At 35.5% G+C, this 16091-nt stretch overlaps 1 protein-coding gene across 6 annotated transcripts in view; it reads left to right on the top strand.

Annotated features, from left to right (window-relative positions):
• CFAP54 (cilia and flagella associated protein 54) overlaps positions 1–16091 on the top strand; it is a 289887-nt gene that overhangs the window by 114106 nt on the left and 159690 nt on the right. For 5 of the 6 annotated variants that reach the window (XM_087449073.1, XM_087449072.1, XM_014780106.2 and 2 more), the window contains exons 31-35: positions 2764–2878; positions 3244–3344; positions 10249–10479; positions 12773–12915; positions 14653–14834. In XM_087449073.1, coding sequence (XP_087305199.1) covers positions 2764–2878; positions 3244–3344; positions 10249–10479; positions 12773–12915; positions 14653–14834 — 772 coding nt within the window. Of the gene's footprint in view, positions 1–2763; positions 2883–3243; positions 3345–10248; positions 10480–12772; positions 12916–14652; positions 14835–16091 lie in introns of all 6 variants that reach the window. The other variant, XM_087449070.1, reaches the window with a different exon arrangement.

Raw genomic sequence — 16091 nt, 5'->3', positions numbered from 1 at the left:
TATAGTTTGGTTTTAAAATAGTCCAACTGATAACTGCTAGAGCTAGCTCTTTGAAGATATGAATTAATTAGGTAAATTTCTGGCCAACATAATAAGAAAAAGTGAAATATAAATAATCCAAAGAGAAAATAGTCATAAGTTTGGAAATGGTTAAACAAACATTAGATAACTGTGTACATTTAATATGATTAAACTTGAAAATCTAATTTAAAGTGATGATTATCTGGAAAAATTTAAATTATAAGAACTTATCGAAGCAGTAAGAAAATTTGGATAGCTCAGATTGACTTTTAGGCTAGTTCTTTCGTACTTTAAAAGAACAAATAACTTTTATTTTACATAAAGCTACTTCAGAACATAGGTATAAATTTTCTTAGTAAATTTATCATAGCAGGCTCTGATAACAGCTTTATAAAAAGAGAATAAAAAATGGAAAGTTATGGATCAATCTTACTTAGCAGTTTATAGAGACAAAAATTCAAAATAAAATACTACAAAAATTTGGCAGTGAAAATGTAGATTTTATTCTCAATATAAATATAGTAGGAAATCTGTAAATGTAATTATCACTGGTAGTCAAAGGAGCCTTCAATAGATGCTAAAAAGTCATGGGTAAAATTCAACAACCATTCCTGGCAAATTAGGACAAGGAGAATATTTTCTGTTAAAATAAGCTCTACAACAAGGAAACCTATTATTCCTTCTGTCATTTAACATTGTTCTGAAAGTTCTTGCTAGTAATTAAAATAAGAAATAGAAATTAGGATTAGGATTTATGTGATTACTACACAATAGGGTCTCAAAAATATTTGTCAAATGAATTCCACATGAAATACTCTGAAAATGGAGATAAAATGATTGATATTTGCAAATATCAAGCCAAAAAATGTCAATTAACTTAACAAGCGGGTTAACTGAAAACTCTCTGAACTAATAATAGAATTCCATAGGATGGCTAGATGCAAAATCAATAGCTTTCCCATATCAACTAGAAAGTATAATGGAAAAATGATCCCATTTCTGTGAAGTACAGGATTAAATTTATCAGGAATTATGCAGGGACTTAGGCTAATATAAAGAAGACCAAACATCTTGACTAAGAGATATATTAAAAAACATGACTTGAATAAGTGGAGAGACATAGTACATTACTCTATGGGCAGATGGAATATTGTAAAGATTTCTCTTATCTTCAAATTAATTTGTTGATTTAATGCAATTCCAGTTATATTAGTTTATATGGAATGGGCTAGAATAATGAAAAATATTTGAAAAATAAAAAAGAGCAAAAGGAGAGATTTGTGCTATCAGATGAGTTATAACAGAGTTGTGTTTGTGAAATAATAGCCAGGCAGCCATTAGGACTCAATGTTTTGAGTCAGAAACAGGCCCTAATATAAGTAATCAAAACAATGAATAGGCCATGAAATCAAAGACCAATAACATTGACTACACAAAAATTTAAAAATATTATTTTTTATAACACGATAAACAAAATAAAAAGCAGTCAGAGCTAAGAGGAGGCATTCTATGAAGAGGTCAAGGAGTGGAGGAGTTTAATTTAGTCAGTGGATGAGAGTTTTGCAGAGCATGGAGGAGGATACTGAGAGGACTGGGAAGACAGTAGCCCAAGTGTACATCCATGACTTCCTCTCCTTCCCATCACTTTGTGGAATAACGGAAACCAGGTCAAACATTCTGGTGGGGTAGGCGAGGGAAGAGGTAGAGAAGAGACCATGCTGGTTGGAAAATGGCAGGCAACCAGTATCAGGATGCAAGTTGCAGAGGATGGATCCCTAAGGTGGTCACTGGTCCAAGCGTCCTAGTTCAGGCAGACAAAACATTTGCCAAAATGAATGCCAACTAACTGGGAGATTCTTGGAATTGCTGCAGCTGGGCTGGAGTCCCAACCAACCACAGGATCCAGAATCCTCTTCATCAAAATTGATGCAAGAGGCCAACCATCTCTAGGACCAAAATGAATTTGGAGCTCTAACCCCTGGAACTAGCTCTGCAGACTCACCTAGTCATTTCATTAGCCTTGTGTTGATATGACGCTACATTTTATTCCATTTAAGTTTTTGGATCCCATTTATCATGTTATAGCAGGGTTTTGCAGTATCTAGCAAGTAGTTATGAAAAGAAATATAAATTTTAGGAAATACATAAATTTCGGGGAAAATAGGTGATAAATATCAATAGAGGGAGGGATAATGAGAGACTTTACAGTATTTGGAGAAGCGGCTGAATTACCACAGGGCTCCATGGCAGATTAAAAAAACAAGGTTAAGACCCCCTACAGGTGATTGGGGAAAGAGAGAAAGTTTGGGAGGCATCTGAAATGCTTAGCTTCTTTTGGTATCCAGAAGGTAATTGTGGCTGGGAGTGTACATATAATGGAACCAAAGAGACTAAAATGTGTTGGAAGCAAGGTAGCTTGTCGACGGTCACTCTTATGTAATTATCTTCCTGGCTTTAAAGGGAAGTGTTCATGTTTTATTTTTAGTCCAATTCTGTTCTTCTTACAGCACACATCAGCTCTCACTGCATTTTGTGGTATGATTTACATTTTGCTCCATTGAGAGGCCAGCTATTCCCTGATGACCAAGGCTATCACAGTCTAATTTATGCATGGGACACAAACAATTTTGGATATTCTTCTTGCATAATTTCAGTGACAACGTTCATTAAACATTTATTACTTGGGAGTAGTTTTGCAAATTCTTGCAGATCCTTTTAACTGACTTTATCTTTGTGTATTAGGAGGAATGAGTCCCTACTTGGAATAAAAAAATTGAAATATAAGGACATTGTTTTGTGTAAAAAGGCGACCAAACCTTGGAAGAAATTCAAAGCTGTAGTAATGGAGATTAGAATAGTAAGTTTCATATGCGTTTTGAATTTTAAGTTAATGAAATTAAGAGATTCATATATCTAAAGATGTTTGGCTGTATTATAATTTATTATAATATGAAACAGAAGGAAATACCAACAAGTATAATTTTATAATTATACATAATTATATAATTATAATTCTTAAGTTATCATATGGATATTTTTATAATCATATTTTTTGTCTACAGAGGTACTTCTGTTACTTTTGATAATAATTTTGATTAAAGGGTATAAAGAAACCACTTTATTTTAATGTCAAGAGATAAGCATTAGAATATGAGCAAATTATAGTATTGTGTTCCGAGTTTAAGTTTAATTTGTAACATTTTTGTTATCTCCTGTATGAAGACTGCAGAAATGAGGAAAAGAAAAAGACGTAAAAGAAAAGAAACTCTAAGAGAATTTTTTTCCAGAAATCCGTATGTTTTTGAAATGGTGGAACATGAAAGGTATTAATTGATTAATTAATTCAATAAACATTTACTTGAGGGTTATGATGTGTTGGGCATTATTTTGGGCACTGGGGTTTCACTGGTGGACTAGACAGATAAGGTCACCACTCCCAGGGAGCTGACATCCTAAGGAAAGAAGCACAGTGAACAAGTAAACACACACATAAATAAGACAATTTAAAATTTTGATAAATTTTATAAAATAAATGAACAGGATGATTTGCTGTAGAGTAATTGGCCTGGGGTGGAGGTGGTGCTGGCAGTAGTCTAGGTAGGGTGATCAGGTGACCAAATTGGTGAATTACTTTTTAGTTATTGGTGGACCTAATGTTCTTGTTCATAATACTTAAACCATAAAACTGATCATGGGCAAATATTTAGCTTTTGTTTTTATGAGTACGCATTGGTGATTCTTATACATTCTTTATATATCTCACCTTCATTATGGTATGTCTTTCTTTACCTGTTCAGTGATTTTGATCTTAATTTACAACATCTAGATGTTAATAGAACCACTCTCACTTTCTTTTTATTTGCATTTTCCTGCTGTCTCTTTGATTATTCCTTCTTTTTTTAAAATTTAAATTATGATATGTTTTAGATGGGTATAGAAAATAATATTGCAAATGGACATGTGTCCATTACTATATAAAACATTTCCAACATAGTTGAAATTCCCATATATCCCTCTTGAAATGCCTTTCTGTCCTGCTCTATCCCAGAAGTAAACTATCCCAAATTTGGCACTTATCATGCTTATGACTGGCTTTATATACTTCAATTATATATGTATATACCCCTAAATAATGTATGGTATTATTTTTTACAATTTGCTTTGCCAATTTGCTCTTTTTCCTCAATATTATGTTTGTGAGATTTTTTTCATGTCAATTATATGTGTCTGGTTATTCATTTCACTGCTGTATAGTATTCCATTGTATGAATAAATAAAACTTATTCAGTCTCCTGTAAATGGACATTTAAATTGTTTCCAATTTTTCACTATTGTAAACAGTGCTACAAAGGACATTCTTTTGTACATGTCTCCATATTCACGTGTGAGAGTTTCTGGGGTAAATACACAGGAGAGTAGTTCCCAAGATATGAACATTTTTAACATTACTAGATATTGCTAAGTTGCTCTTAAATTTTCATCAGTGGCGTGTCAAGTTTCCATTATTCAACATCTTCACTGACACTTGATATTATTATCAAATTTTCAAATTTTTCTGGACCCGTGAGTTGTGAAATTTTATCTCATTGTTATTTTAAGTTTTATTTCTTTGATTACTAATGAGATTAGGCATCTTTTCATATTTTTATTAGACCCTAGGGTTTTTCTATTCTCAGGACTGTTTCTTTAGATCCTTTGCACATTTTAAAACTTGTGTTATTTTCTTATTTGTTTTCAGAAGTTTGGATGCTAATACTTTTTCCAGTTTGTGGCTCATCTATTTACATTTTAAAGATTTTCTTTTTTAAATCAAAAGTTATAGTTGTTAATGGAGTCAAATGTATCAACATTTCCCTTTATTGTTTCTGAAATTCTTCTCTAACTCAAGGTCTTAAAGGTATTTGCTTGGTGAATTTAAATTTTTGATTTTCACATTTAGAAATTTTATCCAACTGTAATTTATTTTTGTGAATGGTGAGAGGAACAGACCCCCTCCCCATCCCCCTCTTTTTTAGTTTCTTTATAGGCACCCAATTGGCTAGCCCCATTTATTGAGTAGTCTATTCTGTCAACACTGTCACTTTTGTCATTTAGCAAATTTTCGTATATGTAGTTTTCAGATCTCTTTCCTGTCCCATTAGTCTATTTATCCATTTATGAGTCAACATCATACCATCATACTTACTCTGGCTTTAAATTAAGTCTTGTCTGATAGAACAAGTCTCTCCAGCATGTTCTTTTCCTTCATGCAAGTCTTGGATTTTCTTCCGCAAACTAGTTTGGAATAGCTTGTCGAGCATTACAAAAAACTCATAATTTTGATAGTGATAGAGTTGAAATATAGATTGGTATTTTTTTTCAATATTGAGTCTTTCGATTAGTAGACAGACCACATACTTAGATCTTATTTAATATTTTTCAATAAATTTTTATGATGTTCTCCATAAAGGTATTATACATCTTTTGTTAGCTACATTAAAGAAATGCTTTTTGGTATTAGTGTAAATGGTATTTTAAAATTACATTTTTGAATGCTTCTATTCTTTTGTATAGGAATATAATTGGTTTATAAACAACCTGATTTTCTATACAACTTGATAATTTATTCACAGATACAGATTTTCTATGTGGACAGTCATATTGTGAGCTATTTTATCTAAAGAAAGTTTTAACGTTTTTTATCTAAAGAGTTTTGTTTATTCCTTTCTGATGCTCATGCCTCTTATTTCCTTTTCTTGTCTAGCCTGCAGATTAGGTCCTCAAGTTCAATCTTGAATAGAATTTGTGATTATGCACATCCTTGTTGTAACATGCATTTTTTTTCTTTTTGTGAGGAAGATTGTCCCTGAGCCAACATCTGTGCCAATCTTCCTCTATTTTGTATGTAGAACACCTCCACAGGATGGCTTGATGAGTGGTGTATAGGTCCATGCCCAGCATCCAAACCCCCGAACCCTGGGCCACGGAAGTGATGAGTAACTCAAAGGGGTGGTTAGGACTTGGGCTTATATAGCATCTTAATAAAAGAACAATAAATTTGTATAAATGATAAAATGAGGAAAAGTGTTGTAGGTTTTCAAGGGTGGCAAATTGTGAGAAGGTAAATATATGAGGGAAATTAATGGAGTAAGGTTTGTTTGTGTAGGTCCATCTTCGCACAGACGTTCTGTCTTCTTCATGGGTTTAAAATTTCCCCAGGAGAAGGAATTTATGGCATTCCTCCTTTATCGGAAGTTTCTGCTTTTTGTCAGTTGTGGGAACCTCCGAGAAGGCACATTTCTACATCTGTTGATACTCATTTACCTCCAGCTCAAAATCATCCTTATGTCAAAGTAGCATATTTTGAGGTGGCATATTCTTGTCCCCTATAAGACGTAATTCAGGCACCATAAAATTCACCCATTTAAAATATACAATTCAATGGCTTTTGGTATATTCACAAAGTTGTTTGACCATTACCACGATCAATTTTAATACATTTCATTACCCTAGAAAGAAACCTTGCACCCCTTAGCTGTCACCCTGCAACCTCTCTCCTCTATCCCTAGGCAACCACTATTCTACTTTCTGTCTCTACAGATTTGCCTATTCTGGAGATTTCATATAAGTGGAATCATAGAACATGTGATCCTTTGTGACTGGCTTCTCTGACAGCATAATGTTTTCAAGCTTCATCAATGTAGCATGTACCATGGGCTGCTTATCTGGTGATCATAACTTCCTTGAAGGCATTATTTTTCTTTTGCAAAGCAAGCTCATAAATCCTTTTGACCCTTGAGTCACCCCTCAAGTTAAACAAGAAAACAGCAAATTAACAAGATTAACTTCTTTTCATCTGTGTCTGTGTTGGGCACGAGGTTCAAGGGTAATCATGTTCTTATTGAATATTTACAGTAACCCTCAAGCACCCATCTTCACTTCCAGTTTTTGGCTATTATGAATAATACTTCTATGAACATTTATATTCAAGTTTTGGTTTAGACGTGTTTTTATTTCTCTTGGGTGCCTATTTTCTTTCTTTGGTTAATTCAGTTGTTCTTTTTCTAACTTTTAAAGTAGGATGCTTACCTTTAATTTTGGGGTTTTTTTGGTGGAAATTGACAAGCTGATTCTAAATTTAGGAGAAAGAAACGTCATGAAGAGTTAACAACTGGAGAGTGCCCATTTTTTAAAGCATACATAGAACATTTATAGCATTGGCTATAAGACAAGTTTCAAGAAATATCAAATAGTTGGACTCCTCATACAAACCACATTTTACTATAATGCAATTAGAAACCAATTTTTGAAAAGATAACCAAAAAGATCCTATGCATTTAAAAATCTTAAATAGACATTTAAAAATAATTCATGGGGAAAAATAGAAATTACAATGATAATTTAAGAATACGAAGAACTTCTTGGAAGTTTGGTTTGGATTGCTTTGAATCCAGAAAACATGAACACTGAAGGCTATATGTCTCCTTCTAATCATTATTTAGCTGTATCTTAAAATTTTTAATATTTTAATTTAATAATTTTTAATAATAATTAAATTTAAAAATTTAATAATTTTAAATAATTAATATTAATTAAATCAATAAAATTTAATATAAAATTTTAATAAAATGTATATTAATATATATTATAATATATAATAATATTATATATAAAATATATAATATATATTTACTTATATATAATGTATTATATAATATAATATATATTATTTTAATTATAATTATATAAAATATATATAATTATATATTATAAAACTATAAAATTTATATATTTTAATTAATTATAATATATAATATTATATTAATGATATAATAATTATTAGATTAATATAATATATTTTATATTATAATTTTTATTCTCGTTTAGTTCTATACAGTTTAAAATTATCCTTATAATTTCTGTTTTCTGTGAATAGTCTTCTACATCTTTGCTTTGGCTAATTCCTAGGTATTTTGTTGAAGTTACTGGAAATACCTTTTTAGAATTTCATTTTTATTTGTTTGTTTATTGCTGGTATGTAGAAATAGAATTATATTTTTGTATATTGACTTTGTCTTCAGTGGGCTTGATAAATTCGCTGGTTGATTCTAATACCTTATCTGTGGTTTGTTTTGGGTTTTATAAACATATAGTCATGTTGTCTATGATTAGTGGCTGTTTTATTTCTTTACTTTCAATCCTTATGCCTCCTGTACCCTTCTTCTTGCCTTACTGTTCTGGCTAAGCCCACCATTTCAATGTCGAAAAGAAGTGATGTTAGTGGGCATCTTTGTCTGAATCCCATTTCAGAGGAAAGCTTTCAAGCTTTCAACATTTTATCATTAAGAAGGATGTTTGTGGGGGGCTGGCTGGGTGGCGCAAGCGGTTAAGTGCGCGTGCTCCGCTGCGGCGGCCTGGGGTTCGCCAGTTCGGATCCCAGGCGCGCACCAACGCACCGCTTGTCAGGCCGTGCTGTGGTGGCGTCCCATACAAAGTGGAGGAAGATGGGCATGGATGTTAGCCCAGGGCCAATCTTCCTCAGCAAAAACAGGAGGATCGGCAGATGTTAGCTCATGGCCGATCTTCCTCACAAAAAAAAAAAAGAATGATGTTTGTGGTAGGCTTGTTTTTGTGGATACTCTTTACCAATTAACAGTGCTCAAGCTAGAATACACGGAAGGTAGTTTCTGGATTCCTTAATATTTTTCCAATTCAAATTTCCATCTGCTTCCTCTTATGGTTCCACATCACTCAGCGTTTATGCTGAGTGTCCTTCCTGAGCATCCTCTCTGGCTGCTGGGTCCCCTCACATCTGTTGCTCATAGGGGCACAGAGCTGGTTGTTGGAGAACCCTACGTGTTAGGAACTGCTCAGGTGGTAGAAGGAGAAGCATTCTCTACCCTCTGTGGGCTGGCTGTTAGCTCCCTTCCACGCCACCTGGAGTCTGTTGTTACCTTGCCAAGATGTGTGGAGGAAGACTGTCCTCTCACTGATCTCCCTGGACTATCTCACTCTCAATGGCAGGGAAGATGCAGCTGGTCCTGTCAAATTCTCCTTGGGCTTTCGAGGAGACTTGACCTCCTCATACAGGGACAAGATTGATTTTTATTTTGGAAATTATATTTTCAAGATAGAGTTATTTAAAACATTCCCATTCATTTGGAAACCAAATAACATATCACTAAAACAACCAAACAACAACAAAAAGCTCAAAAAACCTCGGATTAAAAGGAAACCATCAACAAAATACAAAATATTTAGAACTGAATGATTATGTAAACACTACATGTCAAAAGGTAGTTTCCTTCCTTCCTGTCTTCTTCAAAATTTCTGCTTCTCTGGGACAACCATGTCTGTCTGTCTGCCTTCCTTCCTTTCATCCCTCTTTCCGTCTTTTTCTTCTGAGTGTGTGTGTGTGTGTGTGTGTGTTGATTCGGATTCAGACACGGTATCTATTGAAGTGAGCAAGATACTTTAACTTACCAATTGAGATATTTATTTTTCTCTTCTCCAATGTAAATCAGGTAGAATGGCACTGACCAATGGGTCAGGTACATCATCAACAATAAAAAAAAATATATATTGATAAGGTATTTTGAAGAAATGAAGTCATGCCATAGAAACAACTATGTAACTATAAAAATAGTTGGAGTACTTTGAGATTTTGGTGGGAATAATTTTAAACAAATTGAATGTATGTTATACTTAAAATCTGAACTATCAGCTAAATTTTGAAATAGTTTTTTTCCAGAGCATATTGAATATGGATTTATGAAGTTATTTCATCTGTAGTTGACTGATGTTTTATTTCCTCTGTAGTCTAGCTAATGATAGAAAAAATTTTGCCCCATTGTTTTTTTCCTTAAGAAACAATACAGAGAAATGACTTTCTTGTTTAACGTTGAAGTTAGTTGATGAACGCGAACATTATGTTATAATTTAGTTGTCTAATTCAGTGGCCTTTGGGGTATGGAAAAGAAAAGCTCTATTTGGTTTGACCTCAGGACACAGACATCAGGGAGAATTTAAGGCAATACGTAGTGTCTTTGTCCCTAGTGTTTATCCTGGTGCCTTCCTCACTGCTCTATTTCACTTTTTTAGCACTAAGGAAATGATGAATAAACCAGAAACATTTGCATAAGTGCAGTCAAGTGACTTCTTGATGTATTTTGTACAAATTGGAATCATTCATCTTTATTAAATATCTGGAAGATTATGTAATTTCGAAACTTCTTTCTCCCTCGGCAGAAATAAGAGAGCCGATGTTAGAAAAATAGCATATCGAGTCCTGGTGGATAACTTGAATCCTATCATATTAAATTACGTTAAGAGGAAGAGGTTCCATCAGATATTTCTTGAGGAGATGCCCTGGAAAGCTCAGATGAACCTGTATCTGGCAAGTGCACACTTCAACCTGCTTTTAGTAAAGCTGGGGGAACGTACGAAGATGAAATCTGGCACTTCACATACAATGGTCAGGTATAGTATATTACCAATGGATAATACTTTTTTAGTCTCATGAGCATGGGTTGTATGTGTATGTTTAGGGCTCCTATGTTGATAATAACTTAAAGAGGTTTACAGAATGCTTGTGTCTTTACTGGTCATTGGTGTATTTATTTATTTATTTTGCGAGGAAGATCAGCCCTGAGATAACATCCACGCCAATCCTCCTCTTTTTGCTGAGGAAGACCGGCCCTGAGCTAACTTCTATTGCCAATCTTCCTTTTTTCCCTTTTTCTCCCCGAAGCCCCAGTAGATAGTTGTACGTCATAGTTGCACATCCTTCTAGTTGCTGTATGGGGGACGCGGCCTCAGCATGGCCGGACAAGCGGTGCATCGGTGCGTGCCCAGGATCCGAACCCAGGCCGCCAGTAGTGGAGCATGCGCACTTAACCGCTAAGCCACGAGGCTGGGCCTTGGCATATTTTTTAATTTGTTATCTCAGACTCTTTTCCAAACAAGTATTGGGTATAGGTGCCTATGAAGTACTAATTTGCATATATCTTGAATATATTTGTTGATATAGCTTTCAGTGAAGGGAGAAGGTGTAATTCCAAGAGAAGTGTAATATTGATTGTACAATAACTGTAGATATTAGTGGGCGTTAGGCAATTCTCTGTTTCATTCAGAAGTATATTTTAAGCCTCTATAAACACAGATTATATTTTCTCATACAATGTAAACTTTCTATCATTAATTCAAAAGACATTTGTGCTCTTTTTGAATGTCTTTGGCTAAGGTGTTATGGGAGATAAAAATAAAAGATAAATTCATAATATGGAATACCATTCAATCATTAAAAAAGGTGATGTAGTCTTTCATTAAAAAAAAATACTTATTGAGCACCTATTAGATACAAGGTACTGAGATAGGTGCAACGGGCATACAAACATGAACAGGATATACAAGTTAGAGTCTGGTAGGGTAGATCACAAATATTCACAAATAATGGTAGAAGGTGAAGTACACATAAAGTCTTCTTTGCTCCTAGGAAGAAGGCTTTCCTTTGGCTGAGACTAACAGGAAAGTTTTCATGGGAGGGGCCACTTGGCCTGGGTCTTGATGGATAGGCAAGATTTACAGATGAACAATAGGGAAATGGGCATTCCAGATAGAAGAACATGAGTCATAGCCCAGGGGGGAACCCCAAATGAGAACCCCAAATGATCTCATCAGAATCTAGGGCATATGAAAGGGAGTGACATGAAATAATTAGAAAAGAAGGCTGGTACTAACTAGATCCTGGAGGGTCTTAACTGTCTATTAAATCTGAACTTTAATTTGTATATAGTGGGAGACTGTTAAGGGTTTTTGAGCAGGACTATGATAAGAAATTTCTCTGGCAGCATCATATCAAATGGATTGGAGGAAAGAAAGACTGGTGACAGGGATATGAATTAAGAGGGTATTTATTTCAATAATCCATTGATAAAATATGCAGGTTGAAATCCACAATGAACTTGGTCTTAGTTTGTTTCCCCAGAATTTTGGTTAAAATCATTACCAGACTGAACCTTGGCAAAAACGTCTCCAGATAGATCCCTTTTCTATGAAGGCTAGACCAGACTTGCATTTAAGAAGCAGTTAGACCAACAGGGAAGGCTTTTGGCAAAGTGACCCATTCATCAGGCCATGAGAGGGAAAACAGTTAAGATCAGATGGGCTTCTTTACTGTCCTCTGAACACTGAGAAGTCTTCTCTGAACTTCCCATCATACATGACCATTCATGCATGATTACTTGACAGCACAATAATTAGACAATGACCAAATTTGTGTCAGGATAACTTGGTGCTAAATTCAATTTTATTAAAATCGTTAATATATACTCAGTATTTATTTATTTTTGGTGGAAGATTATTTACTCTTAGAGCTTATCTTAAAAAAGAAATAATGTTGATTGTGGACACATTGCTCTACATAGTAGTCATCTTCATTGAGTTTTGTTTAAATCAAGTGGTTTTAAGTTGATGTAAATTATTGTTCCAGAGCTCTTACAGTGGGTGTAAATCTTCCATTCCCATTTTCAAGGGCCCTTTCAGGGAAATAGATACTGATGTTAAAATTCCTTAGAGCAAAGTTACATTGTATAATTTTAAAATTTAATGGGAAATTGTTTGGCTTTGATTAAATGCCAAAATACATTATGATCCAAAATCTGGGAGCACTAACTCACAAATATTTTAAAAATTAAAGTAGACTGTATTTGACAGATTTAATTCAATTTTGCTCGTATTGTTTTTTTAATGAGGTTTTTTTCCCCCCTTGCAGTTTCCGATCATGTGATCCTAATATGTTCTCACTGTATAATTCGGGAACGGTATTACCAACAGGAAAATTGACTCTAGAAAACTATAAAGCAATACTTGATTTCCTTCTGACAGCTAAAAAGAGAAAGGTCCATTTACCATCAGGTAAAATAAATAAATATGTTGTATACTATCAAATTGCTTCTAGATTTCTATTCACTAATGCAACACACACACTCACACCCCACACACATACAGAGGTACACACGAATTTATGTTGAGTTGTGATATTTTGTAGGAGATTATTTGCTCTATTTAAAAAAATTTCTATATTTTTATGGTATCAGCATGTATATTTGGAAATATCTATGTTTGTGTTCTGTCCTAAACCAATTTGGCTGTTCAGCAAATATAATGTTCTTTTTAAAATAATGGTAGCCTCCAGTAGTCAAGACAGGTGAAGACTTGCTATCAGATGTTCTGTTTTAGTGGAAGTAAGTTTCAGAACGAAGTCCACCAGACACACTGATGCAAGCAGGCATGGAAACAGTCACATAGCTGTATTATAGTACTGATTCTGTACTCAGGGGAGCCCACTCTTGCCTAGGATCTGCAACTAGCACCTTCCTTGAAAGCTCAGTCCAAGATGAATGCAGTAATATTCTGATGGCAGAACCAACCAATATTGTCATCTGGTCAGGTGACAGCGGGCTCCAGGAGGTGGTGAGGTACAGGTGAACAGGGCTCTCAATCTGGGTGCTGTACTGATAACACTGTTCCTAAGCAATCACCTATCTTGAATACCACTCATTTCATAAATAAAAATGTATTTCTAATATTTTTATGCTATTACAAACCCTCTTATGTAGATTTTTAATAATGGTACTTTAAGTGCTATGTAACTAATTGCTGATCAGGATACTTCATATGCTGGTTGACTGCCCCAGGAGTATTGATTCATATTTGAGGTACATGGCATGCTTTCTAATTTCTTCTAGGGTATAAATTAAGTTTAACTGGTTGCTGTATGTCATACCATGAATAATGAAGTATTTGAAAGTAATATAGACATAGAAAGAGTCTGAGTTTTGTATGTAGATTATAATATATAGCTTCTTGAGTGTTTTTTTTTTTGGGGTGAGAAAGATTGGCCCTGGGCTAACATCTGTGCCCATCTTCTCTACTATATATGTGGGATGCCTGCCACAGCATGGCTTGATAAGTGGTGAGTAGGTCCACACCCAGGAGCCGAACCTGTGGACCCCGGGCTGTGGAAGTAGAGCGCGCGAACTTTACCACTACACCACTGGGCCGGCCCCATGAGTTGTTTTTTTTTTTAAACTAGCTCCTTATCTAAGACTTCTCATGAAATCGGCAATAGAATATTCTGCTCTTGAGACTTATTTAATGCAGAGTTCTAAGAGAAGGTTTGTGGCAGGGGAAATTCTTTGCGTTTTTCTAGTACACCAACAGGAGAATGAGTGGCCAGGTTGCTGCATGGCCTAATTCCAGGGGACGCCACACACCTTCTAGTGTACGTGTCCTGGGAATGGCCTGTTTTGGGGGAAAATTAAGGAACAATGGGATCCTGTCATCCTCCCCCCCCAAAACATGACATTCTTGCATCTACATTGTTTCTTTGGCCTTCACCCTTGCCTAGAATGTTCTTCTCCGTAGTCTTCCTGTATGGCTAAATCATATCCACCCTTTAAGACCTAACTCAAGTGCCTCCTTCTCTAGAAACTTTCCCTGGTTCATTGTGTCCATGATAATCCTGTCCTTTCTCCAAGTTTATGTAGCATTTGTTATCTGAATTACTCATTTGATGCTTATCACCAACTGTGTTTTCTGGGACTTAATTCTCTGTTGTCAATAATATCATACTTTATTTTTGTACTGCAGATGCTGAAGAATTTTCGGCATTTATTAATTCCAAAATGAGTGATGAAGATGTTTCCAAGACACAAACGGTTTACAACCCAGACTCTCAATCAGATCTTTGTGCTAAAGAAAAGGATAAAGCAGCAAATTTGGGTCTATTGGATCATTTTATGAAAATCTTTTTATATTGCAGGAGAGCAATGGTAAGGTGGTCCTTCTTATTTGCTAATGTAGTAGACATACATCTCAGCCTATAAATTCGGGCATGTAAGATATATCGTATTTATTTACTTATTATCTGTAATTTTAGTTTCAACGTTGAGACTAAATTTGCTGGATTTTGTGTCAGTCATTTCTGAGGTTTGCCTGCCCTGGTACTGAGGTCTTAGGCATTGTCGAGTTGTCAGCGAGAGGGGTGAACTCCGTTAGTCTTCAGTCATCCGTCCACCCAGAGCTGAGGTGGCGTTTGTCCCTGTCTACACAGTCTCCATGAATATTCAGACACCTTTCTGCTGCTTTCTTGCCACACTTGGGACATGGGCCTCTCTAGTGACACCAGGGATTCCTTTCTGGGGTCTTGCTCTCTCCTGGGGTATCGTAGACTCCTCTGTTCCCACCAGCACAAGGGAAGATCTTTCTAGAGTACATGAAAGCCTGGCCCCTGCCCCCTCACCCCCTACTATAGGTCACCTGTGTCTTCTCTCAAATGCTTTTCTCTCTTTTTCTTCTTAAATATTACATGATAGATTATTAAACTCAGAATTGGAATCATTAGCTACAAAGAAATTAGTTTCCTTTTTCTCATAGCAGGAAGGGGATATACTTCAAACCTCTCAAGAGCTGAGATGAAATCTATCCTTTCTAGAGAAGAAAGGAACACTTAGTCTTATATTCTCCATGGAGTGGAGAGAGTGATTTTTTTAAAAATGTGAAGTAACCTCACATCATCCCCCTGGTCCGTGAGCATTGCACCTTACCCTCCTTTCCACCAGCTTCAGGGCCCTAGAAGGTCTGGGTCCTGCTCGCCTCTCAGAACTCAGCTCCTCTTGCTCTTGTTCAGTTCACTCTCTCCTCTGGAAAGCACTAAGCTCATTGCCTCCTCAGCCTTCGGGTTTACCCTCCATCCTTTGCACTTGTTGTTCCCGCAGCCTCAAATGCCCCCCTCCGCCCGATACCCCCACCCCCAACTTCACATGACTTGTTCAACTCAACATTCAGGCCTCTGCTCGTATGTCACCTCCTCAGAGAGGACTTCTCCTCTGACCACCCTGTCTAAAACGATGTCTTCTCACCCTCATCAGGTTCTGACCCATTTCTGCTTTATTTTTCTTTACAACATTTATTATTCCCTGAAATTATATTTTTATTTGTCTGCTTATCTAGTGTCTGTCTCCTCTAATAAACAAAAGCAGCACAAGGGCAGACCTGGTTTCCCTCGCTCACTGCTACTTTCCCAGCAC

Source organism: Ceratotherium simum, chromosome 25 (assembly GCF_057802395.1).
Source record: "Ceratotherium simum simum isolate JZ-2026a chromosome 25, ASM5780239v1, whole genome shotgun sequence".
Taxonomy (NCBI): Eukaryota; Metazoa; Chordata; class Mammalia; order Perissodactyla; family Rhinocerotidae; genus Ceratotherium; species Ceratotherium simum.
The sequence above is the reverse complement of the archived record's forward strand: the minus strand, read 5'-3'. Positions and strand labels throughout refer to the sequence as shown.